Source organism: Phasianus colchicus, chromosome 10, assembly GCF_987193195.1.
Source record: "Phasianus colchicus chromosome 10, bPhaCol1.hap1.1, whole genome shotgun sequence".
In the NCBI taxonomy this organism is placed as follows: domain Eukaryota; kingdom Metazoa; phylum Chordata; class Aves; order Galliformes; family Phasianidae; genus Phasianus; species Phasianus colchicus.
The window spans coordinates 18,362,595-18,387,635 of record NC_143445.1 but is presented as its reverse complement, the minus strand read 5'-3'; the positions used below and the strand labels follow the sequence as shown (position 1 = coordinate 18,387,635).

Here is a 25,041-nt window from a genome sequence, read left to right as displayed (position 1 = left end):
GTCCGTCTGCTGCAATTAACCTGATGAGGAAGCAGCTCCCTGTAGTCTTTCATCTTCTCGTGGAATTTTTAGCAATCAGCCCAGAGCCAAACATCACACCCGAGCACAACGAAATGCAGGTGATGTTAATTAATGCCTTTTTCACCTAGCAGTCCTCAAGAGGGATCACTGAGCACCAGGAGCAGCCAGCAATTAAGGAATGCATCACCAGAACAGGGACAGCCCCTAAAGCACAGGGCCAAGTGACATAATGGCCTGCATTGTGTTCAAACTGGCCAAAGTGCAGTGTGGCCCAATGGGCTGCCATGCAGCAGCAACCCAGGGGTGGCAGCTCCCAGAGCCCCACAGCAGCAGCAGGCACAGCCCAGCAGTGCTCCCACCAGGACTATGGGTGCTGGAGCACAGCTCGGCCATCTGGCACAGATACACAGCAGCACACATCCACACTCCTGCAGGGAAGGGCAGCTCTGCACAGCCACAGACAGCACTCTGCTCTATTTCCTCAATTGCCTTTTTCTTTTTAGAGCAGCCTCGAATCCCATGCATCTCGGGAATGAGTTAGCTCTATCCCAGCACCAACACAAGCAGGAGCACAGAGCCTCATGGGGATGCAGAAGGGACAGCTATGGGGCACCACCTCACCCACACAGCAGGGCTGCAGCCCAGAAGGGATGGGCCACGAACAGCCCTAGGAAACACATCACACCGTCGTTCAAACATAATATTTTTATTTGTGGATAAAAATTAAGGCTCACAGTACTTTATCATTTCACAAGCAGAAAAAAATGTTAAAAATTGAGAATGGTGGGGAATGCCCCCAATACAAATTCCTCTAACTGCTGACATGTTTTACTGAAGACTTGAGGTGAACAACTGTATAGGGCAGCTACAGGTATTAGATTGTAAACTATGTGCTAAATATAGGTTTTTAAGAAAGTGAACAGAGTATTTACGTTTCTCTCCACTTCTGACTGTCCTATACACACAGAACTGCTGGGATAACACCACTGACCTTCCTAAGAACAACCCACTTCTACAATGCATGGCACAGGTGTCAACAGGGGAAGATAATTAAAGATCACGAATTTCGTTTCCGTAAGACCTTTCGATTATAGTGCAATAGTTTATGCCTAAACGTTTCAATATTCACCTTTCTGGCTTAAAAAACAAACAAAAACAAGTAAGAAGGTTTCTAAAAGAGCACAGGAATTGCTGCCAAGCACCATTTCACAGACACGAAAGCAACCAACATGATTAGAAGATGTTCAAAGCGTATGTCCAACTTCAGCATACACACAGTATGCAGGAATACGTTACACCTCCAGTGCAGATGGAACTCTGCATGGAAGATAAAAGCACTTCCCAGTCCACAGCACACAGCAAACACAAGATTCCCATCCCGGTGTGCTGGGGACACATCACGAGGCACCAACACACCAGTCCTGATGCACATCATGGCCGTTGTCACCCACACCTTGCCAGCTGCATTGTAACAACGCTGCATATTTGTTAACAGGAGACCAGCTAGAAGTGTCTCATTCCAAACTGAGGAGGTTTGGAGTTTAAGAAACACTCAATATTCCCTACTTTTTTTGTAATTCCTTCTATTTTGTCTATTTGCTGTCAAGGTAACTGACAACGTGGCAGTGGCAGCGAGAGCAAGCCTACCTACAACATGCAACTGCTACAGCACTCGGAGGCTGAAGTACTTGTGCAGCACACCAGGGAGATTTTATTGTCATCTCACCATTTACCTAAGAGATACCAACGCAATAATGAGAACTATCCGCAGATCTTTCGGACTAAAAATTAAAATGTACTCTAAGGCCGTCAGTTTATTAGGGAGCTTTTGGTTGAAATATGATACGCTAAACATTTAAGTTTGCTTTCAACAGAACCCATGCTGTAGTAAGAGATTCTGCCACAGCAACCATTGATACATGGCATTTTGATCACCAGCTTGTACAGATCACAGCCCAGTAGCAAAAGGACATGAGTTAACGTGTATAACTTCATCCACATAGCATAAAGCTCACGATGGGTGCAGTTACAAGTACTACACCAGCTCGGAAGGAGGTAGCTGAGATGCACAGCAGTTAGGATCTGTTCAGCCACCCCTCACAAGAGCTGTAGATGCAGGGCAGCTCATGGTCACCTGCAGCAGGAGTGGCCTCAGAGCGCAGGGGCTGCTGCACACCACCCTCCAGAGGAAATGCAGCTGCTCAGGAATGCAGGCAAAAAATCAGAAGTTTACATATTAGCCATGTCCTGTAAGCTGGAGTTAAACTAAATTTCCATAATGCGTAGGCAGTAAATGCAGAAATGATAGGAACGCATGATGTGCAACCAAACAAAACAGAACACTTTCAACATTATTCCAGTTCATTGATCTATGTAAGCAGAAATATAAGTAAGCCACAGCCATGAAATACCCCATGCTCCTGAACAGTTGAGAGCAACTGTTTTTTTTTTTTTGCCCCCATAGAACTTGAACAGTTGCCTTCCATTCAGCTGCAAGAAAGGGGTGGCAGGGCTGATTGGGAGCACACAGCAGCAGTTCCATACGCAGAGTTATCCAGCAAGCTGCTCAGGTCAGAGCTGCTACAGAACCTGCAAGTCCACAGACAGCATCTGCAGGACATGCTCAGCACTGTCAGGAAACAGCTCTGCCTTGATGTATCAGAAAAGCACAGGTGTCCAAGATAAACACCCCTTAAATTATTGCTTAACTACAGAAACAGCAGAGTATACGCGATGGAAATAATCTATACTGGTTGGGTAAGTCACTCCAATACTGTGACTCCACACTAATGACTATAAGGATTTTAAAAATCGAGCTAAGTACATTACATAAAAAAAAAAAAATCCTGTGAAAGCAAATGTGAAGAAAATAAACTGTCATCAAGTATAACGTAAGCACATGGGCAGCAGCAGGCTGTGAAGGGACTATTGCATAAGGGTTGGAGACCAGAACCAGGATTTGGCCATCCTGGAGCTCTGGTGCCACAGCTTTTAGAGCTGCACTCCTGCTTTTACTCCTCTCCGAGGCCCCAGAAGCACATAGACACCTCACAGTGACGTGACATTTCCACACAGTACATGTGTGATGGGGACATGCCTGTCACCAACCAACACACCTACCAGGCAACGCAAGGGGGAGTGAGGACAGACAGGCAGGCAGGTCATCTCATAACACTTCAGCATTGCTCTTTTGGGACTCAATGTTATTGCCATGGGCTGATACGTCAAACAATCTAGAACAGGCCTAACAGCACACGACAGATACACGTTAATTCCACAACTCAGCAGTACCCACTACTCCATTTGGCAAAATATTTATTTATAATAAATTTGTTCAAAAGCAGTTGGTCACAAAGAATTCATTTTACATTTTTAGGCTGTAACAATGCTTTTGGTAGAAGTAAATAAGCTGTCTCTTTTTACACAGTGTACAAAACCAAAGACACATTGAAATGACAGTTAACAACTGGAACATGTGGGAGTGGGAAGAATCAGTAAGACAAAGGCCAAAGCAATAGGAATCTGTCTGCACACAGGCAACGCCGCCATCATTTACCCGTACAAATCCTCAGCCCCACTCTGTTATCCCTGCACTGCTCGTAACCGCCGCTCTGCGCTCCAGGAGAGGAGTCAGATGGGATGCAGCAGCTCCAGTCACTCTTTCACAGTACTGCATGTCAACACTGGGAATGGTTTCTGATATGATTTAGACTGCACACAGTACTTTAATAAAAAAAAGTTATTTACTCCCACTCCGTAGTTCCTGGTGGCTTTGATGTCAAGTCATACATCACCCGAGAAATGCCAGGAATCTTCTTTATCTCTGCCACCATCTTTAATACAACCTATAGGGGGGAATAAATAGATTTGTAAAAAGCACATAAAACAGATACGATGAAAATTATCCTAAGAAAAAGTTATACAAGGAAAACACTGTTCATACTGTTCTATAAACAGGAGAGAAAAACTCTACAGCTATTAGCATATTACTAGCAATTAAGAGATAAAAACAACAAAGGAAAACTCCCAGCTTCTCAACATTTGCAGCTGAACTGGGAACCTGCTAATTTCTGGCACTGGTAATAGAACTGAGCAGCAATTGCAACAAACTTCCCTTAAGGCAGCAGCTCTTCAGCTTCAAAATGATTTTTTCTGAGGTTATGTTTTACTATGTGCTGTTCTGCTCTGCTGTCAAATCACCTGCAGACATCTCAGACCAACACCTCCAGCTGACCCACAATCAAACAGAAAGCAGCAGCCTGATTGAAAAGATGAACTTTTCAAACAAGAAAAGGGAGCTCTGAAGGTTAAAAAACAGTAGAAAGAAGCATCTAATGGAAAGACTTTCCACTGATAGTTGTTCTCTAGAGTAATCAATTAATCTTAGCTCCAGAGACAAAGCACTTCAAGCTGGACATTGATGAAGCTTCCTAGAAAAAGTGCTTGAAACATCTTCCAGTGACCTAATCTGGAAACAGCATGTTTTGAGATGTTAAGCAGCAGCTTCCAGTAAAATAAAAAGCAGGAAGCAAAGCAATTCCAGAAGGCAGGACATTTCCAATTACTAATACTGGCAAAAGCTTCAAAATCTCTGGTATTTTGGCTGGAAAACTTCTAAGTTTGTCATTCCCATTGAAACCACTGTCAGCTTCTCTTTGTTACTGTTTTTTTTCCAAAGCAACACAACAGTACATTGTTCCTAGCCAAGAGCAGGAAAAAAAATAAGATAAGAAAGAGCGAAGAAAGTTAAAACAAGTCACCTACAACACAAGCTCTGAAAAGGAACACGAAGGTCCATATTACCTCTTCTGGAACCTCATTACCAGGAGTTGCTGCAATCCCAGTCATGAAGTCGCTTGTAATGAAGGTTCGGATCACCACGGATCTCTGGCAGGATGGCTGTTTCTGCAGCGGGTCCCGATCAAAATGCAATGGGGTCAGGATTATTGGCATCTGGCTAATTTTTCCAGCATAACCTTCAGGAAAACAGCAGCACACAGTGCTTTAGTTTGATTTTAAAGTACAAACACGACTGAAGTTTTACAGGATTCCCTACACATATTTCAAATGCGATTCCTCCACTTACACGGAAAGAAACACCGTAGTTCTGGGACTTCTTCACCACCGCGCCTCAGAAGATCACGCTGATTATCCAATTATGTAATTAGCAGTGCATACACTAAAACTACTCTAATTGCCACTTGAAATAATCTTCAAGGCTTGCAGGCATGCAGAACAGAACTAGATAATCTGTTAACTCTGCAACTGACTGCATTTGCAACTTGAGATCTCCTTCCTACCCACAAAACATAAGCATTCGTCTGTTCCAGCATTAACTGTAATAAAGAGTGATTCTCAGAAAGAGAAATTAAAAAAAAAAGCTTACATTTTGAGATACTTTCAGCCATTATCAATGAAATCTTGATAACACCAAATGCCAGGGTAGGGTGATTTAGCAGTTAGCTCCCTTCTTTCCATAACCAAGCATGATTTCAAAATCATGCCAAGTTTCTTTACACAGTTCATCTACTTCAGGCAAATACTGATAATGAGATCATCAGCAAGAAGTAATTTGATTTTCTGCTGGCTAACAGTGGCTCTTGTAGGAGTTCACACTGAAGCAAAGTATCATGTCTTTAAGCTTTGCAATGTGTCTGAGGCAAATCCCACTCCTACCAAAAGAATGGTCCCAGGCCCAGTCCCATGTGTGACAACAGGCAGCAGATGAGGCAGCAGCACCCAGCTGTGAGGTTTATCACCAGCCGCCACATGAAGAATGATAAAGCTGCAACACTACCTCTAATTCTGCAAGCAGAAAGCCCAGCAGTTCCTGCCTTTCAACTCTCCACCTCCAGACCTTTAAGAAAAGGCAGTAGCCTGTCATCTCATTCAGCATCAATTTTAGACATAATCAAGAAGCCCATAGAGTGACTGTGCATTATGCAACCATGCCCATACAGATGGGTGCACGGGGATCTTGAAACAACAGCTGCATCTATGGGACAAGGCTAAATACCTACCAGATTCCCTGAGAATGTTGTGAGCCTCAAAATCAGCTTGACGTAAAGTGCTGAGGACTCCTGTTGTCAGGAATGTGGGTGTGACATCAGTGGGAGGCTCTTTGACTGGTGGACCAAACACATACACAACCCTGGAAAACAAACCAGATGGTAGGAAAACACGTTTTCTGGAAGTGGAATGTAACAGACTGCCTAAGACTACATCTTCAGCATTGCAGAAAAAAATAACTGAAGCAAAAAAATACTGAATATTTGGTTTTACTCCTTAGGCACCAACTAGAACTTGTTATAATTTAATGGATATACTAATGGATATATTGAGTAAAGGCAACACGTATGCTAGCTTTGCAAGTCAGATGTACTCATTCACCACTAACTCACTGGTATTACAGAACACTTTTTTTTTTCTTCAATTTCACTTTGATGTGAGTAAAAGTTAAGATTATTCAAAGAAAGCTACTTATGTGCTTAAAATGTCTATCTTCAGCCCCATTAGGAAACCACCATATCATTGACAGGAAACCTGATTTGTTAAGGAATAGCTGTGTTTTCAAAACGGGGCACTAACACTGCTGTTTACAAATCTATTTCACTGCATTTGTAATAAAGTATCTTCTGAATTCAAACCAATCACATCAGCTTCATCTTTTTAATCTCACCATTATATGTGCTGCAGAACAAAAAGCAATACTGTCCAGCTGGCCTCACAGAAGGATTTACTATGTATCATGAATGCACACAAGTTATTTGGGTTCGTAGATACAAAGTAAGAACACTTATCTAAAACCCAAAGCTGGGCAGGACCCAAGCTTTACATTCTGTGTGTTTGTTTGCAGTAAAAGGCTGCACGCATAGCTGGGCAGACACCAACTGCTCCCAGTGCACTCCTCCAGCTGCTGCTTCCCCCTCAGCACCAACCCAGAGCTCTCAGAAACACACCCTGGTCTGGCAGAACTCCTGGGGTGGGAGTATATTCAGGAAGGGAGTATTAAATCCAGAGCAGCTTAAAGACAGCAATGCTGTACATCCAGCACACACTTGGAAACTGCACACACCACCCTGAGCTCATGCCTTCTTTTATTTGCTCTGCACATAGTTTAGAGGAATATCTCGTAATTCAAGATCTCCCTCCCAAGTACAGTAGCTCTTCCAGTGGGTGTCACTTAAGTGACAAAATTAAGTCTTGCTGTAAGCAATTATAAGCAGCTTTGTCACAAGTCTACAGCTGAGCAAGAAGGGTACATATTTTCTAGAACTGACTTAATCTCTGAGCAACTTCAGAAGAAAATACATATTCACAAGAGACCTCAATTAAGATAAAACCACCCAGCTTTGGAACTCTTCCTTGCAGCACTAGAGCTGACAGTCGTGTAAATCCCCTTCTTGACACAAAGCACAATCCCACGTGCCACCACAGCTCATCAGCGGGCTCAAAAAATATTTAAGTTACATTGGAAGTTGTCTAATTGAGTGTTTAAAACAAGGAGATAAACTGCCCATTACTTCAAGTTGGTATTTCCAGAAATAAACCCAAGCTTGGATTTATTATTTGTAACCTCCATATAATACACATGTGTTCATAAGCAGTTACATCATAGATTCAACAGGAGCACTAAGCTTCCATGCATTAATTATCAGAAATAAGAGCAGCTTGGTACTGAGCAGAGAACACTTACCTGTTGATGTTGTGGCACATGCGTGGTATGAGCCTGGCGAGAAACATGAGGGACTCCCAGTGTGGGGCATCCTTACTGGAGATCCCACACACGTAGCTGTACGAGCGGCAGTCACCCTAGGAATTAATGGAATATGAATTTCACTACCAAAATATTTCACACTGCTTTTCCATGTAAGTTACAGGACCATCCTTTGTGTCAGCATTCAGCAGACACAAACCTGTCAAAATCAGAATGCCCAGAGATATCAAGTAAATGGAGAAAACACCATTGCAAGACAGGTCTCTTGCTAGCAAGAGCACATAAAATGAGGGGGTTCAGAATTCATAAGGTGACCAGAACACTGGGACTTGATTACACACTGATATTTTGAGGGCACCATCTAGGAAGGCTTGTGACGAAGTACAGAAGTCTGCTGATAATATTGCTATTGCAAGTAATAACAAAAGCTGACTGCAAGGACTTTCAGAAGAGATGCGCAAGATTAAGCAGCCAGTAATAAAAGCTAAGGTGTAATTCAATAACAATAATGCAAAGAAAGACTGCTCAGCTTCAAAAGGAGCAACGGGAGTACAACAGGAATCTATAAGGCTATAAACATCAAGAAGAAATTGCCTGTGCAAGCAACCAGCATTATTCAACCTTAATGATATCCTCAAATATGACACCTGGGATTTACCCATGTATCTTATTCAGACCTCTCTCAACACCTGCACTCTACCAGAGCTGACACAATACACAGGAGTCACAGCCTTTTGAAGTTGATTTCTAGAGTTCTTATCAACATCACAGTAGCAATTCTTACACTTCCTAGCAGCCTGACAACTGCTAGGAAGCAGCTTTAAGAATATTCCTGGAATGAATTCATTTACCTGCACTCCCACAGTTTTGATGGGTAACAAGAAGGCATTCAGTGAATGTAGGCTTGTAATCTGCATCAGTTTCTCCTGGTCTTCTTCAGTCGTGCATGCTTTGACCCTTTGCAACAAAGTATGTGGCTGTGCAATGATGCAGAAAAATAACTTTTAACTAATTAAAGCCCCCAAACATTCAGACAACATAAATAAAATTAAGTAGCTGTTTGGCTAAATATAGTCCACATTTACCCTTGGGAACTGTTTACAAAATACCTTTCCTTTAACAACTAAGTTTCAGTGAAAGCAGCTGCATGCATTTTAAGCTGAAGCCCTCCCAAGACCATAGGTGAAACTGCTTTTCTGCATTCATTCTCCCTCCCAAAGCTGAATTTTTCATGCCAGTTGTTTATTTCAGACACAGAACAAAGCAATACTGCATTACCTTACACTGCAATACAACATGCTTTCAAGAAGAGCACTTACAGATGCTTTTCCTTTGGTGTTCCTTCAAAAAAGCTCTGGAAGTTGTTCTGAACTTGGCACTTACTGCTGCTCTCTACTGGTGGCTTTTCAGCCCCCTGCAGCTCAGTTTGAGAGCTCACAGAAACCAGCAAGGTCCCAACAGTTGAAGGAGCTTAAATGTCATCAACTAATCACTTCAGGATTCTGTTTGGGATATCCAGCAAGTGCTGGTTCCTCACTCTTGCACCCTCAATTCACGCACTCGGTGGCTGCTAGTACATGGCATCCTAGAAAATTACAACTACTCCAAGTAGGGAAAATCTTTTTTCTGACACTGTGAGATTTAAATCATCTTCTGAAATCCCCATCTCCACAAATTTTAACTAAAACAGGATTTGCTATCCGAAAGGTACATAAGCTTCCAATTTACAGAAGTCACTCAACACTTGCCATAGCCAGGACTTCAAAAATTCTACTGTACTGTATCAAACAGCTTTGAGCAAGTTGGACTGCAATGCATTATACCCAAAGAACACACATCAGTCTATTTTAAATTTTAGCAACTTAAACCTCACAGCAATGCACTACAGAACGATCACACTCTCTCTATACAGGTTAGAACCTAACAGTTTTGTTACCTTCTTAACACTTGCAGAAAAATCCGCAACTATTTTCAAGATGTTGTTTGTTTCAGGGAAGTCTTTGCACACATAAGGCTCCTCAGCACATATCACTCTGATTGCTAGACCTGGACCTGCAACGTAAAATTGAAAAAAAAACATTACACTACATAACATGAAAAGTTGACTTTCATCTCAAGAAGCAACAGCACTGGAACATCAGGTCAGTCATTAAGTACACTATGCTTTGCCACCACGCCTCCACTTACGCTGTCTTGACACTCAGCAAAACAAGCCAAAGAAATAAGCCAACAGTTTATTCTGGAACAGTATTTTTGGTCAGTACATTTAAGCACTAGTTATTGACTTTTTGCATTGGCTGGTTGTGTAAAGCAGCATTAGTGACGATGAAGCGCACTGGATGGTAAGCCAAAGCAAACAGTGACCTCCTCCTCCCCTTTGCTAAGCAGCCTGAATGACAGAGTTGGTTATAACATACAGTAGAATCTCTATTGTTTTTTAAAAAGATCCCTGGAGGCTATTTGGCCTGCTAACTACTTGACACAAAAGTACATATGTAATTCGCTGGCAACATCTGAATAGCGTCGTTAACTTCACGCAGTGCTGGTGCATTAGCAGAGCAGCCTAGGCATTCTGACTGAGACTACTACACACCCTGCAGGACAATTTTAGAAACACAAAAAGCACATCTCTTAAAAAGATGTGGACTTTGTTACATTACATAGTTTGATGTTTTCTGCTTGAGAGCTGTTGTTATTCTCCATGCAATCGTTTTCAAAACAAAAACAGCCACTTAGAAAGGCAGACAACGGCCATTATTTCATGCAAGATATATTTGACAGCTGAGACAGCATTCAGCTGATGATTCTTGCTTTGGTTTACAAAATTAAGAAGAAACAAATACAGCTCTATGATAACTCAATTATAAATCTGTTATTTTAAGCACTATGCATAAAATCAAGCTGCTCTCAATTACTCGTTTCCTCAAAAAGAAAATCCTGTGTTTAAACTAAAGCCTCAGAAAATCCAGATTAGTTCTGTGTTTAGAGTTAAATTCTATTCTACAACACAAATTTATTCTGCACATTAAGTATCTTCCAGACAACACTGATGCAGCACAGTCCTTCACTAAGCAGCATGGATTCTGGTACCTGGGAAGGGATGCCTTGAAACCAGCTCTTCGGGAAGTCCAAGCTCTCTTCCCAGCACTCGAACTTCATCTTTGTGAAAGTCTTTTAGTGGTTCTATAACTTTACCCTTAAAGAAAAACAAAAGAAAAACCACAGTGATTTACACTCTAGATTACATATTCAAACAAAAAGCCTCAAATGTTTAGGTAACAGGCAGTCAGAGTGGCCTGCTTTTCACAGCATCAGCTGCCAACGCTTGCATAAACACTGGAAAGAAAAGTACATGTGAATGTAGGCTTTGCAGAACAGTTACAGGAGAAGGGATAAGACAGAGTTTGTTTGTGCCAAAAGTATCAATGGCTTAAGCAGTGCAAATACAGCTGTAGGCCAGTCTGGTTCTGACTGTCTTCCAAAATTCATACCGATCAAGCAACTTTGAAAATACCTTAGAGAACTGTGAATAGGTCTGTTTAAGCTAACCAACCAAGGGTACAATAAAAAAGACAAGGCTTGTGCTGCGCATCTTCAGAGTGTCTTCTGTCACCAGTTCAATCTCCTGTGTTTGTGCCATTTCTAAACTCCCAGTCTTTATCCACAGGTGTCCACAGCAGGATATCCAAAAAGATCTGTGGGTTCTTAAGTTGACAAATGGTAAACAGATTGTGCACCACCAGCAAACTGCTGGCAGACAGCCGACCAGGCCATTGGCTTGATGCACAAGCTGTGAAAGAGCACAGAGAACGGATCCTCAGATCAGAGCCTGACAGATCTACCTCTAGTTCTCAATTCACTTAAACACATTCATAGAATCATAAAGGTTGAAAAAGACCACTAAGGTCGTCTAGTCCAATCATTAGCCCACCCCAGTGAACTATGTCCCTAAGTGCCACATTTCTATAATTCCTGAATTCTTGACTCCCACACTTCCAGTACCCAGCCACTCCCTCCGATGAGAAATTTTTCCAAATTCTCACTCTCTTCCAAAGGAGAATACTATGTCTGTAGTGGTCAGTGCTACTGAGAGGACTTGCAGTCATGCCCTTCATCAGGAACCAATGATCATGTCACCTAAAAGCACAGTGCTGCTGTTGCTTGAATTCATATCATGTGCAATCTGAGCTATCAATGCCATTACAAAACATTGCATACTGATGTTCAGAATGAGACACAAAGGGAGAAGTAAGCAATCCATTACATTATGAATTCCACCTGAATCAGACTAAAGTTGTCTAAAAAGCCTTTCAGCAATCATCTGCTATAAGTGTTTGGTATTGGCTTTGCTTCCATACACGGTCATCGTAGGTTTAAGTGTTAAAAGACAAAAGAGCAATGAAATTGTTTTCAGGTAACAATTGTGAGCAGCACTGTTCACACTGCAACAGCATGGATTCAATCTGTTGACATTTTCACTAATATTCAATGCTGGACAATACTGAAGCCATTCTGATTACTTTGAGGACACAGCAACCAGAGAGAAGGGTAATAAGTTACAATATTAAAACAGGACTTAAAGGGCCTCGCAAGCTGCTCATCTTCTATATTCAGCATCATCACTTTTGTGATAACCAGAATGACACACCAGTATCCAAATTTTCATTTACCTCTTCTCTTAACTTTCGAATCAGCTCTGTGTCATTGTGATGAGTTTTGATTACTTCAGCTTTGCCACTTGCAACAAGGGAAGCGCTTTCAATGAGATCAGGTCTGAGGGTACCCTGAGCAAGAAAAACCTCTTCAGGTTTCAGATTCATTTCTCCAATAACTTCATTGGCAATCTGTAAGATGAAAAAGAGAGCTTTTCAGTGTTCAAAGGTCTCAATGGCTTGCCAATGGATTAGTTCATCCATAGACTACACAACACTGCGCTACTGAGTGCACTACGCTTCAGAACGAAGTAGTCTGAGATAGAAAATGTATCTAGAATTCATGTGGAAAAAAGAGAATTATAAACATTACCTTAACAAACGTGTCACCAATAATCTTTCTTTTTTCTTCAGGACTTGTAGTCATATTTAAGGTCTTGCTAATTCTTTTACGTGGAGTTCTGTCTTCATCAGAGATCGGCAGAGTTGTTGTACCGTTATAGAAAGAATGAGCTGCATTCACCACTGTATGAAATTACAGGAATTGGTTGGCAAAGCCAATACAGATTTATATGTAAGGTTACAAAGAATAAGAACGACTGTTGTTCTAAAGAATACTGCAGTTATTTAAGTACTGATTGTACTAAATAGGCCTGTTTGATACCTCAAGAACGAACAGCTGCAAAAGCATGTTACTTCTTTTATCAACATGCTCTAGAAGGTCATTTTTTATATATTTTGAGGCTAGGAAACAAGTTCAATTCTTGTCTCCCCTCTTAGATTACAACTTACTTGCTCCATTTTAATAGTTACAGGATGGTTATTAAGCTAAGGCCTTACTGCAACCGAAATTACACAACGCACTGTTTCCTCATGGTGCATCATGTCTCTTATTTCAGAGAGGCTCTCGATACAGAGATCAACTAGGAGGTTCTCTGGCATCTTCTACCAGCACTGAACTCCACGACTGACAGAAGGCATGTTTCCCATAAAGGGAATCCCTTACTTGTCACAGCCCAGACTTATCAGTCCAGGGAATGCAAGGATAAGGCACAGCATTCCTCTGAAACAAAATAAAACACCACAAAAAAATCCTGCACTGCTGCGTGTAGAACAAACTCTGGCCTTCACCATATTGCTTGAAGTCATAAGACTTGCTTCTCAACAAACTACTCCACCAACAACACACTCCCACAAAATAGGAGAGGAAAAAAAGCCTTGAGGAAGAACTTTTGGTTCCAATGGTATTCAATCACCCAAACAAGCTAAATTTCTAAAGACAGAAATACAGAACAAGAAGTGAAACTCCAGTGGAGGACTCTTAACCAAACTACAGAAGACGACTGCAATTAAATGAGTTCTGCTGCAGCTGAGTGGTACCTTTAACCTGAATCCCAAGTTTTTTCAGTGCCTCCTCCACAGACTGACTTTCTCTTTTGCGCATAAATCCGTTGTCTATATGCACAGCTATCACCTGATCCCGGTTTAAAGCACGATTCAGGAGAGCAGTGCAAACAGTTGAGTCCACACCTCCACTGAGTAAAACCTAAGGATGAGAAAAAAAGGGAAGAAAAAACAGACTTGCAGAGCTGCCGAGGGAGAAAATATTAACTACTAATTCAGATACAGCTGCAAAGATGAAAGCAGACTATTGATTTCTCATTTTCCTCCAAGTCACCACTGGGAAGTCAAACAACACATTGACCCAACTGTGCAACGCACAGAAGCTTTCCCAAACCTGCTTAAAGCATTACCCAAACCATGACAATTCTGCACTTTTCCACTTACCCAGACTAAGTGCATGAGTGTTTTTCTCAGATTTTTGCAAACGATCTTTTGACTTCAGTTCCAGATGCTTACCAGGACTTTTGATGAGCCCACTTTCTCTTTGATATTTTGAATGCATTGAAGTTCCCTGTTTTCCACCGTAAAGGTCCCGCTGCATCCCGCGATATCATACAGAAAATTCTTCAGGATCATTTTTCCATTCACTGTAAGGCTGACTTCAGGGTGGAACTGTGCTCCATACAGTTTTTTAGATTCATTTGCTATACCTTCATTGGTGCAAAGAAATGAGCAAAGGAAAATAATCGGACGTGAAATGTGCATACACAGCAAAATTAACATTTGCTCCAAATGCACTAAGCTTTATTTTTAAAACTGCACGTTCTTTTCAGAAGGTACAAATAAAAAAGGCAACTTGAAGCATCCTGAATTTCACCAGGAAGTCATTCACCAAAAGGTGCAATTCATTTATTTTCTAGAAATAATGAGTAACATCAGAATCTGTAGCAGATCTCTGCTCCCTCAGTATTAGCAAACCTCCTGAGAAGTTGAGAAAATCTGATATTATTTGCCATCCGTGCTTTCCATTGACATTCCTGGTTACCAGAGCCTCATTTCTTTCAGAAGCAAAGAAGTTGCCATTTTAACGTCATTAATCCAAAAAGTCAATTTATACAATTCACAGACACTGTCCAGAATTTCTCTAATTAGTTACTGGTCTGATTTAAGAGCAGGATTTTTATTTTTTAATGAAAGATTTTCATTAAGTCACACAAATAGCTAGAAATCTTACTAAGTGTTTGAGTAAACTTAAGACTCTTCCATATCTTTCACCTACCAGGCAAGGCTCTCAAAGAGGCTGTCTGGTATTCAGAACTTTGAGTAATTGACAAAAACCAAAATTTTCCTGTGACAGCCTGCAGGTAACTTTAAAGTCTTGTAACAAAGACTATTAAAAAAACAATTTCTATAGTAACAAAGTTACTATGTAGTAACAAAGACTATAAAAAAACAACTTGTTAAAACAAGTACCTGCTATAATGTTCCCAGACTGTGCAACCACTTTGAATCCATCAGCAACCTTATCCACACTGTCCCCATGAGTGAGGAGCACAAGTTCTTCCTTCTGAAGGCCCCTAGACAAAGATTAAGGTCTAGAATCAATAACAATAAGATGGCCAGATTTAAACAGAGTGCCATACATTGCAGTGTAAAAGTGACAGAAGTCATACATCAAGTTTTCACAGTGCTCTCACTTACAGAGCCCACACAAAAAAAAAATCAGCTACCTGCAACACCAATCCTCAAACACCTTACCTCATGCTAAAGACACAACGTGGGTGGTTTGTTGGGTTTTTTTCTTTTCCCCTGGAGATGTGCTCCAAAAACAACCAGGCCCCTTTTAAATACATACAGGATTTCCTTCCCAGAAGCACTCACCTCCAACTGGGACTCCTTCACTGGAAGCTGCCAAAGCTCCCATACAATGCATTCATCACAAAAAGAGGAGTGTATCTGAACTCAGAAGGTTTTTGCTTATTTGCTGGGGGTTGTTTGTTTGGTTTTGCTGTTTTTAAAATACCTCAATATTGAAATGCATCCTCTCTGACACATGCAGCCATTTACTGCCAGTCAGGATATCTGGATTCCTGCTTTTGATTTCAGTTAAGTGAAGTTTCCTTGATCAAATCTGGATCTCTTCAGAACAATTCTGGGCATTCTAGACATGAGGCAGGATATAGTCCTACAATAGCTCTACAGGGAAGAAGTCAATAAAGTTGCATCTCTGGGCACAACTAAACTGTTAGGATTACTGCAAGGAACTCGTGAGGCACTGACAAACTACTAAGAAATCTAATTCTGATTTTATAAAACATCACAAAGCAATTTTGAAGGAAGGTAGAAAACATGTGGTTTCAAAATTACTGTTACCTTTCAGAAGCTGGATGGGTGCCAGCTAACATAAAGCAATGCACTGTCAAGGAGAACACAACAGCTCCACACAGACTTTATGCAGCAATACTTGACAGCAACTCAATCAAGACAATTTACTTTGAAATAAAAGGGTTTATATAATATTCTAAACAAACGTATCTACATTTCAAAAGTTAACTGAGAAGTTATTCCTGAATATTTGTTTAAATACATAACTTGCCTACTCATGAACACAGTTGTAATGGCTTATTAAAAACTGCAAGAGCTTGGGTGCAATTTCACTGTCTTCTGAAAAACACCCTTCCTCTCATGCAGTCACCAGTTTCCAGACCAGCTCCATTCCATTCCCAATATTGTTCTCCTCACTCAAAGCATCCATGTACCTGAACAGTGAACACGTGTTATCCAGAGTAATGTTGAACACTCCATCTTCTCTGACGCTCTTCTTGTGCACTGTACCTCCAAACACCTTATTCATCATCTGCCAAAACACAAAGATGACATGAAAAAAGCATGACAACTTAGTATTGCTTTAATCTTTGTACCTCAATCTGTGACTGACAAATAGTTCTAGTCCTTGGACACACAGAAATACAGATTTTCATGATTATACTCGTTTTAAATAGCACTTCGCAAAACCATACGAATTCTTTTCAAAAAGGAGCACTGGGCTCATTCTCTTCCTCTGGCCTTCTGTCAGAATAGCTGGGGACTACTACTACACGCAATGAGTAACAGAAATACGCAGCAGCAGGCAAGGGGCAGAGATGCACAAGACAACACACATTCAGTGCTGTAAATCAGTGTGTACCTCTAAATGATTGCTCTGCAAATCAGTGGAGTATCTGAGGCCAGTTGCCACAAAGACAGATAAGCTGCTAAACAAAAACCTGACATCCAGCCCCTAGTGAAGGGCCCTCACATAGGCTTAACCTTGAGATCCGCCTGATCATCTCTGGAGAACCAGGCAAAAATATTAGTCTGATTTTTGTGACCACAGAGACTCTTCTTAGCCTTTGTTAGGTAGAAGTAGCACAAATCCCCACCATCTCTATTTCTTCCTAAAATTCAACTTCAAAAGGCAAGGTGAGGTATTCTGCATTTCACACTTCAGAAGTCTCAGATTTTTTCCTTCAGATATGACTGGGAACAAACACACACACTTTAGATTTTCATCTCCTAACTACGTCGTTTCAGAGATTTAAAAGTTATTTTAGATCTAGTTTGATATTTCACTGGCTGCACTAGTCTGATTCCAATGTATTCTATTAAAAGTAGTGGTGTGCTAACACAGACATTTGATTCATTTCTGTAAAGTCAGCCTTGAGGAACGCCCCTGCTTTAGGCCAGCTAACGCGGCTTTTAATTTGCTTGACATTTTAAGGCACTTCCACTTTATTACAACACACATTTCCCTTTAGAACAGTGAGTGCCAGCATTGTTTCCATAATTACCAGCCCTTCTTGAGGAGTTTTTCCAGCTATCTTCTGCACCTCTGAAGGCTTTGTAAACTGCTAACCTTGTGAAAAAACAAGATGCACATGCAGAGGTCGTGCATCTGATCTGTCCTTTGTCCCCATGGGGGTGTTTCCTCACTCCATTTGGATCACTAGATCACGGCAGGGTCACCAAAGCACACTCATGAGCTATAATAGAAATATTCCACACTTGAAAATCAAAGGGAAAAACTACTTCACCTGTTTATGATGGACATGTTCTCTAATATCAACCAGATGGAATTAGTTAATGACTGCCAGGGTGCATTTGTTATGACAAAAAAATTGAGCACAGAACTCAGTTCACAGTAGCAAAGCAAGAAGAAAAGCATTTATGCTGTTGGTGACACAGCATGCTCAGTTTACCAATTAGCACCTTAAAATATCTTTTGCATTCATGGCACACAGCACTGCTTATTTTGGAAAGCTGGTCCTGCAGCAGTTAACTCTGGCTAATTGCAGAAGCAAGGCTGCCAGAGGCAAACACCTCTCTCCACCATACCTGCATGCCATAGCAGATCCCAAGAACTGGCTTTCCTATTGTAAATATTGCTGGGTCGAACCATGGCGCATCTTCAGCATACACAGAATTTGGTCCTCCAGATATGATGATAGCTCTGCAGACAAGAGATAATCAAATTAGCTCACATTTAACAACTCCATTTGAACACTGACATTGCCTTGTAACACTCATAACTCTGTACATTCTGAATTAAATTCTAATACAGATATTCTAGCAGACAGTTTAGGTTTGCTAGGCTACAGCTAGCAAAAACAGTTTACAAGAGAAGTATTTCATCAGGTTAAACAGAGTTAAATCTAAGCCAGCTTAAAACAGGGCTGCATTTCACATTCCCAGCCAAATGCTGACTACAAGAGAAGCAAGATGGCGAGAATCAAGCACAGAGCATTAGCGTTGCAACACAAACACACTCTGCATTCCCTGTGCCATCTGGAGGAGAGCCACGCTCAAAAAGAGACTCCTGAGTTTCTGGAGCTGTGAGAGCAGCACTGCTGGGCCGGAGCTGCACAGGGAGCAAGGAGGGCTGGGGTGCTGCTGGGGATGTGCAGGAGGAGCTGGGAGCAGCTCAGGGGCAGGGGGAGAAGGGCTGGGCTGCAGAGACCTGGAGTGATCCACCTCAGCCACTCCATGACTGTGCAGAACATCTGCTCAAGAGCCATGCACGTGGAGCACCAAGTAACATAGAATAAAAAAAATGTAGCTACACCTACAGACTAAATGCTTTTTAATGAGAAGTCAATTAGCTACTGCCTTGTTTAAAAAAAAAACAAAAAAACAAGACAGGCTTCAAGTCTGCTTCTCTTACTTGCAAATTAAAAACTCAAAAACACACAAAGATTTCCTGTATCTGAACCCTTAGAATACAAAATGAATTGGGAGATAAGAGAGGAAAACAGGAAGAAAGAATGCAAAGTGCCAGTCATGACCCGCATCTTCTCAGTTGTCCTCACACTCCTGCAGCACAGGATGCAGAATTTGTAAGTTCCATTGCACCACCATGCAATTTGTGACGTGCCTTCTTGCTCTGCTACAGACATACTTTGCTCTGGTTTAGCTTAAACCACTTCCAAAGCAGCCTGTGCAGGTCTCAGAAAGTCTGTTTATAATGGGCTACAATCCCACCAGGAGCCACAGCAAAACACCAGGAATAAAACGCACACATTGCTCCCCAGCCCTCAGGTCCTAGAGGCCAGAAATATTGCCAAGCCTACAGACTAATGCCCCCAGACACAGCACAGCATGTCCTTACAGGACCAGGCACCCTGTGCCAGCGTTCTGCAGCTGCAGGAGCTGCAGAGATCCCTTTGTAAATGCAACACGCAAATAAAACTCAACAGTGCTTTCCATCTCTCTGCCTACCTCAGACCTTAGCACAGACCATGGGCAGCTCCCAGGACTACTCAATTTTTATCTTTGATGCCATGCGCTGTGATACAGAAACCAGAGTGCTCCCATGGCATGTGGAGCCTCATCAAAAACCCTGAAGTAAAGCCATGAGCTCCTTGTTACAACGGTCACTGCAGAGAGGCGCCCAGCAGCTAAACTCTGTGTTTGTAGAGCTCTCCAGGATGCAAATGATTGACCAGCACTGGGGACACAACGTTTATTGACTGATGGGTGCGACTGATAAGCTGGAATCACTGCCTCAGCCTTGAGGAGCAACCTGTTGAGTGGAGAGCCCTAATTTAGAGAGCAATTATCTGGAATGACAAATCCAACAGCTCAGATCAGGATAAGCAGAATCTTCAACTCGGAACAGAAAGGGACAAAAAAAGCTCTCTCACTGCAAAGCCACAGCAGCAGAGCATAGCTCTGAGCCCCTCACCGTCAGCACAGCCATCCACACCTGGAACCAAGCAATGAGGTGCAGGGATGCTTTTTAAAGTGGTACTTAGATACATCCACTGCTCAAAGACTTGGCTGTTGGGGAACCATTAACTAAATCTGACACAGAATGTATATTTCAGAACATTTCTAAAAGAAATTCTTCATAGGAAGGCTGCCTGACAGGTGCAGCAGCTCCTGGGTTCTCCGTTCAGTTTGCAAAAGAGATCAGTGAGTTCCTATCTGACTTTCTAAAACACATTGCTTATTGAGTCACTAATTATCATTGATTAGAAAAACAGTTCTGCAACACAGCACCGCCTTATCTCCTGCATGGCTCTAGCAAAAACACTCACAGCACCTCTGAATTTTCACCTGACAAGTCAAGTCCTTGATGACTTGCAGACCTCAGGTGATTTATTTCCCCCACACAAGAAGAGGCATACTCTGGCAAGCATCGTAAAACAAGAACTGTGCAAAGTTCTACACAACCGAGATGGTTTCTTGCTGCTAACAATGCATGGCACTTCCATCGAGGTTTTTTTTTTTTTCCAGTTACTTCCCAGAAATGGTTTGGCATCATTTATGACAATTTGTCCAATACTCAAGTTGTAGTTAAATAGGTTGGTTTTTTTTCATAATTATACAATAACTACCCTGGTTTAACAGGTTAAGGAGCGCTGTCATCTAATTTTCTGCAGCTACATAATTAAAATGCAGCCACTTAAGTTGCATTAGCGAAGAAAAATTATTAAAGTGACGTTTTACAAAACCACAACGAGCAGTAAATAGGCAACAGTAACACTGCTGCACAGGTTTTACCCAGCAAAACTCAGGCGGATGAGCTGAGGATCCAACAGCACAGCAGGACCCCAGGGAAAGGCACAGCACAGCACGACCCCAGGGAAAGGCACAGCACAGCACGACCCCAGGGAAAGGCACAGCACAGCACCAGCAGGCAGCTGCCCTACCAGCACCTACCGAAAGCCCTGCTCCCTGATGGCGAAGGCGGGCGTCTCCAGGGGGAAGATCTCGGACTGGACGAAGAGCTCACGCACCCGGCGGTCGATGACCTTCCCATACTGCGCACCAGCATCCAGGATGACGACAGCTCCCTCGTAGTGGTGCTGCCCGTCCTTCAGCTCTCCTCCCGTGTTCTCTGGCTGTGAACATGACTCGGTCAGCGCTCTGTGGGACACCGCGGCCTTACGGCACACATCCTACAGCTGCAGGGCTGCTAGGGGTGCCTGCACCTTGACTCCTGGCTAAATAATACAGACTAAAGCCAACTTGTAAATGGAAGAACCCACAAGTTTACAAAGCCCAGTGTGTCCCTGAGCCAGCTACACTGACACAACACATCCCTCCCATGCACCAACAATGTCCCCATTCCCAAATCCAAGCACAACACAAACTACATCAGTCTTTCACCTTTGTGATGGGAGAGCTTCCCACAAACAAGCAGCACTATGCCCTGTTCACCAGCACAGCTCCACCCTCTGCCACATTACAGTTCTGCATGCAGCCCAGCACACCATACGATAATGAAGAGCACGTGCCTTGTTCCTCAAGCAAAGCAGCACTATGCAAAAGCCAGGAGAAAAATGTGTTTCCCCATTGCATCGCCTCGTACTCTGAGCTTTCACTTGTCATTACATCCTGGGGGGAGCAGGGAGTAGAAATTGAGAACAAATGTTTCTGCTTCAATTTATGAAAAACAAACAAACTTTTGACTGCAGCATTCAAGCAGTCCCTGCAGTCTGCACACTGCGCTGCTTGAGCTGGATGGCCAGCTTCAGCCAAACCTGGCAGAGGGCGAGAAAACACATGGATGTGTTCCTTCTCTAAGGACAATGAGTGCTCTGTGGAAACGCCCTCACCAAAGGGTCTTTGAGGAAGAACATGAACTCCACCACACTGAGATGCCAGGAGATTCATGCTGAAAAAAACTACGTTGCTCCTGAAATCCCTCACTTTGGGGTTTTCTTCCCCTTAACTTAGAACCTAACACTGTTTCCTTGCTAGTGTAATTTGATGAAGGAAAACCTGGGAAGGGTTTTACTTTGGCAAATGCTACCTTAGTAGACATTTTGAAGCTCTCCCAAATGCAAAGGCTGCTCTAGAGCTGCCTTGCTCAGCCACAGAGGGACAGTGCACCACCAGCAGCTGCCCTGGGCCAACTGGGGACAACGAGCACCCAGGGAACTTCCAAAGCTCACAGCAACCAGGAAACATTTTGTCCATCTGAATTAAAGGATATGACCAAACAATACTAAATCCCTCAAAAGCCTAAATCCAGGTTAGAGTCGTTATTAATTTCTTTGCTTCAGCTGATAACTGATGAGAAGCTCTTAATGACTTCTCAGTGCTGAGCCAGGCAGCATGATGGGCTCCTGCTTGAGCAGAGACTGGGGCAAGCCACTGCTCCAAAGTACTGCTGGGCATGCCCACCTAGAAAATCACAAATTAACAGCTCCTGTAATAACAACCAACGTCCTTATTCTTACTATCTTATGGCAAACACAACCCTTTCTAGAGCTAAGATCTTATGAATAACCTTGAACCATATGGCTTCAGAGCATGCTGCAGGAACAGAGCCTTTATCTTTAAGGTCACTTCCAGCCCAGTCACACTGTGGTTCTATGGCAAGCAGGTCTGTTCTTTGCCTGCAACTGCACCTTTCTCACCTCTCTGCAGCAAGAGCAGCACATTGAGGCACACCCTCAACGTGCCTGGGATGAAGGCCTTACAGCTCTTCTAGATGCCAGCCGCCCAACTCCTGCACAAGGCACAGCACCATGTGTGCAACAACAGGGGAGAAGCACCTTCACAGACAACTGCACCCACACCAGGAGTGCTGCTCCACCTGCGTGGCTCACAAGGCAGTAAGTCAGGACAAGATCTGCCTTTATTTACTTGAAGCACAGAACCAAGATTTGGAATCCAAATTTAACATGGGAAATGCCATTTAATGGCAACAGAAATGAAGCGGATGCTGTTAACTGCAGCCAACACGGCAGTCCACCTTACACACATGCATATCACATGTATGCCAGGAAGATGCTGAGGAGGAGCCCAGCTGCTATGGGAATGAGCACACAGAGCCTGGTGGGCACTTCTGGTTTCTGACCAGAGCTCTTTTCCCCTCAGCAGGGTTATAACCAGAGCTGGTCTGTTTCCAAAACAAATCCCTAGAAATGGCTGTTTGAGAGAATGCCTGTTAAACCCGGTTGGACAAGCAAGCAAGGTGGTTCAAGGGCTGTGCATAGCACACAGCTGCACCCGCTCTGACATTGCGGGAGAGCAGGGCTAGGGCAACAGAACAGAACTTACACTTCCTAAGAGAAAAACAGGGGAAAAAAAGCCAATGTTGAGTTATAATGAGTCACGAGACTCCTGCTGAAGACCACACCAGACACAAAACAATCCTACTGCCACCCACACCTGAAGAACCAATATAACCCAACAAACCCCAGACCAGTGGCCGGCCCATTGCTGCAGTTCTACCACCCCATAATTCCAGAAGGAGAAGGCGCTGCTGCTGGCTTTCACCATTAGAAGACGCAGCGTGGGTTGTATAGAAATAACATCAGTCCCATGACCAGCTCCAGCACGGATCCTGCCGTCAGGTGCCCGGTGAAGGACGCAGTCCACCTCGTCCCCCGGTGCCCGCACTCCGGGCGGTAAGCAGAGCCGCGCAGCGCCCGCACCCCCACGGACCTCCATCACGGCCCCACGAGGCCGCAGCGCAGCCAGGAGCTCGCTCCGCCGCTCCCAAACCAGCACGGGTGTTACGAGATTAATCGCTCCCCCGTGGTACGAGAACGAAACAGCCGTACGGACGCGTCCTCCTCTTTCTCTCGACGCGCGGCAGAGAAGTGCCCGCTTCCCGCAAAGGAAACCCCACAACGGGCAGGAAACCCCCGGCCCCGGAGGCCGCACGGCCGGGCCCGAGAGCGCGGTGCCCGTCGAGGAGGAGCAGCCCCGGGCCGTTCACCGGATGCTCGCGGACCGCGGTTCGGTTCGGTGCCGGCGGCCCGCGGCGCAGCTCCACGGCCGGACCGAGGGGCTCCGCGGCGGACAGCCCCCGCAGCCCTTTGTTCGGGCCTGGGGCCGGGCCGTCCCCCAGCGCTCCGCACGGCGCCCGCCCGCACCGCCGAGCCAACGGGGAACCGCCGCGGGGCCGCCCGAGCCGCCAACGGCCCTGGGCCCGGCCGTACCGAGCGGGGCCGGAGCGCGGCCGGGGCCAGGCCGCGCCATGTGCCCGTCACCCCCGGCACAAAGCGGCCCGAGCCGAGCGCGGAGCCCCGCACCGACCTTGGCGTCTCCGTTACACAGCGCCATGGGGACGGCGGCGGAGGAGCCGAGCGGAGAAAGAGACGAGCCGAGCCAAACCGAGGCCGCCCGTGTGCGCCTCCGCCGCGGGGAGGAACCGCCTCCAGCACCCCGCGCCGGGCAGCACCGCCCCGGCAGGAAGAGGCGGAGCTCGGAGCCGGGGGAGGGCGGGGGGCGGCGGTGCTGCTGGCCGGGCGGGGCGGGGCTGTCGGGGCGTTGCGCTGTCCCGTCCATGGCGGTCTCGGGGCGGGCTGGCCTGGCGCTGCGCAGCCCGGGGTGCAGCCGGCTCACGGCAGGGCGGGGCGCTGCGAGGTCCCTTCCAACCCAGCTGCCCTACGATGCTGTTATGGATCGCGGATAACGTGTGCTTTTACTAAACGCCTACAGTTTGTATCGGCATAGAAACGTGACAGCTCAGCGGTTCACGCTGCTCCAAAAGTAACACCTCGTATTTTACGTTGTCCCGCGACGCTAAAGGCAGGTGCTGGGGTTGAACCTTCCCGCCTTCCTTTACGCTTTGTAGGGGAATAAAAGGCGCCCATTGGCGCTCATCGCTGCGTGCTGAACGCTCACGGACATCGAACAGCGGATCTCAGCACAGCGCGCGGTGCGTCTGAGCAGCGCTGACAGCGATGGCGATCAGCAGCACAAGGGGGGAAACAACACGGCGGTAAAGGAGCGCTGACTTAGCTCGGTCCTTACAGACCCGCGCTGCAGGCACGGACTCGCTCCGCACCGTCCGCCCGCCGCTGG

At 44.4% G+C, this 25,041-nt stretch overlaps 1 protein-coding gene across 2 annotated transcripts; it reads right to left on the bottom strand.

The window, feature by feature from the left end:
* Positions 1 to 738: 738 nt before the first annotated feature.
* On the bottom strand, positions 739 to 24,438 carry GMPS (guanosine monophosphate synthase). Of its 2 annotated transcripts, none has more exons than XM_031603661.2 (16): positions 24,271 to 24,438; positions 20,935 to 21,116; positions 18,109 to 18,223; positions 16,494 to 16,591; positions 15,208 to 15,311; positions 14,251 to 14,444; positions 13,771 to 13,936; positions 12,764 to 12,915; positions 12,409 to 12,582; positions 10,829 to 10,934; positions 9,675 to 9,790; positions 8,590 to 8,715; positions 7,718 to 7,833; positions 6,042 to 6,172; positions 4,825 to 4,997; positions 739 to 3,866 (listed from the first exon to the last, which is right to left on the bottom strand). In XM_031603661.2, the coding sequence occupies exons 1-16, from the start codon at positions 24,295 to 24,297 to the stop codon at positions 3,765 to 3,767; spliced, it is 2,082 nt and encodes a 693-aa protein (XP_031459521.2). In that variant the 5' UTR covers positions 24,298 to 24,438; the 3' UTR covers positions 739 to 3,764. The 2 variants fall into 2 exon arrangements, with proteins under 2 accessions (XP_031459521.2, XP_031459522.2); XM_031603662.2 differs by lacking the exon at positions 24,271 to 24,438 and adding an exon at positions 23,674 to 24,067.
* Between the last annotated feature and the right edge of the window lie 603 nt (positions 24,439 to 25,041).

What these genes read in the sequence shown, in the direction of transcription:
- GMPS (XM_031603661.2), bottom strand. Translation starts at nt 24,297, where the DNA reads ATGGCGCTGTGTAACGGAGACGCCAAG. An exon ending in AACACGTGTTCACTGTTCAG is followed by an intron (nt 15,312 to 16,493) that starts GTACATGGATGC and finishes ATCTTTGTCTAG; the next exon opens with GGGCCTTCAGAAGGAAGAAC. An exon ending in ATGTGCCACAACATCAACAG is followed by an intron (nt 6,173 to 7,717) that starts GTAAGTGTTCTC and finishes TTTGTTTTCCAG; the next exon opens with GGTTGTGTATGTGTTTGGTC.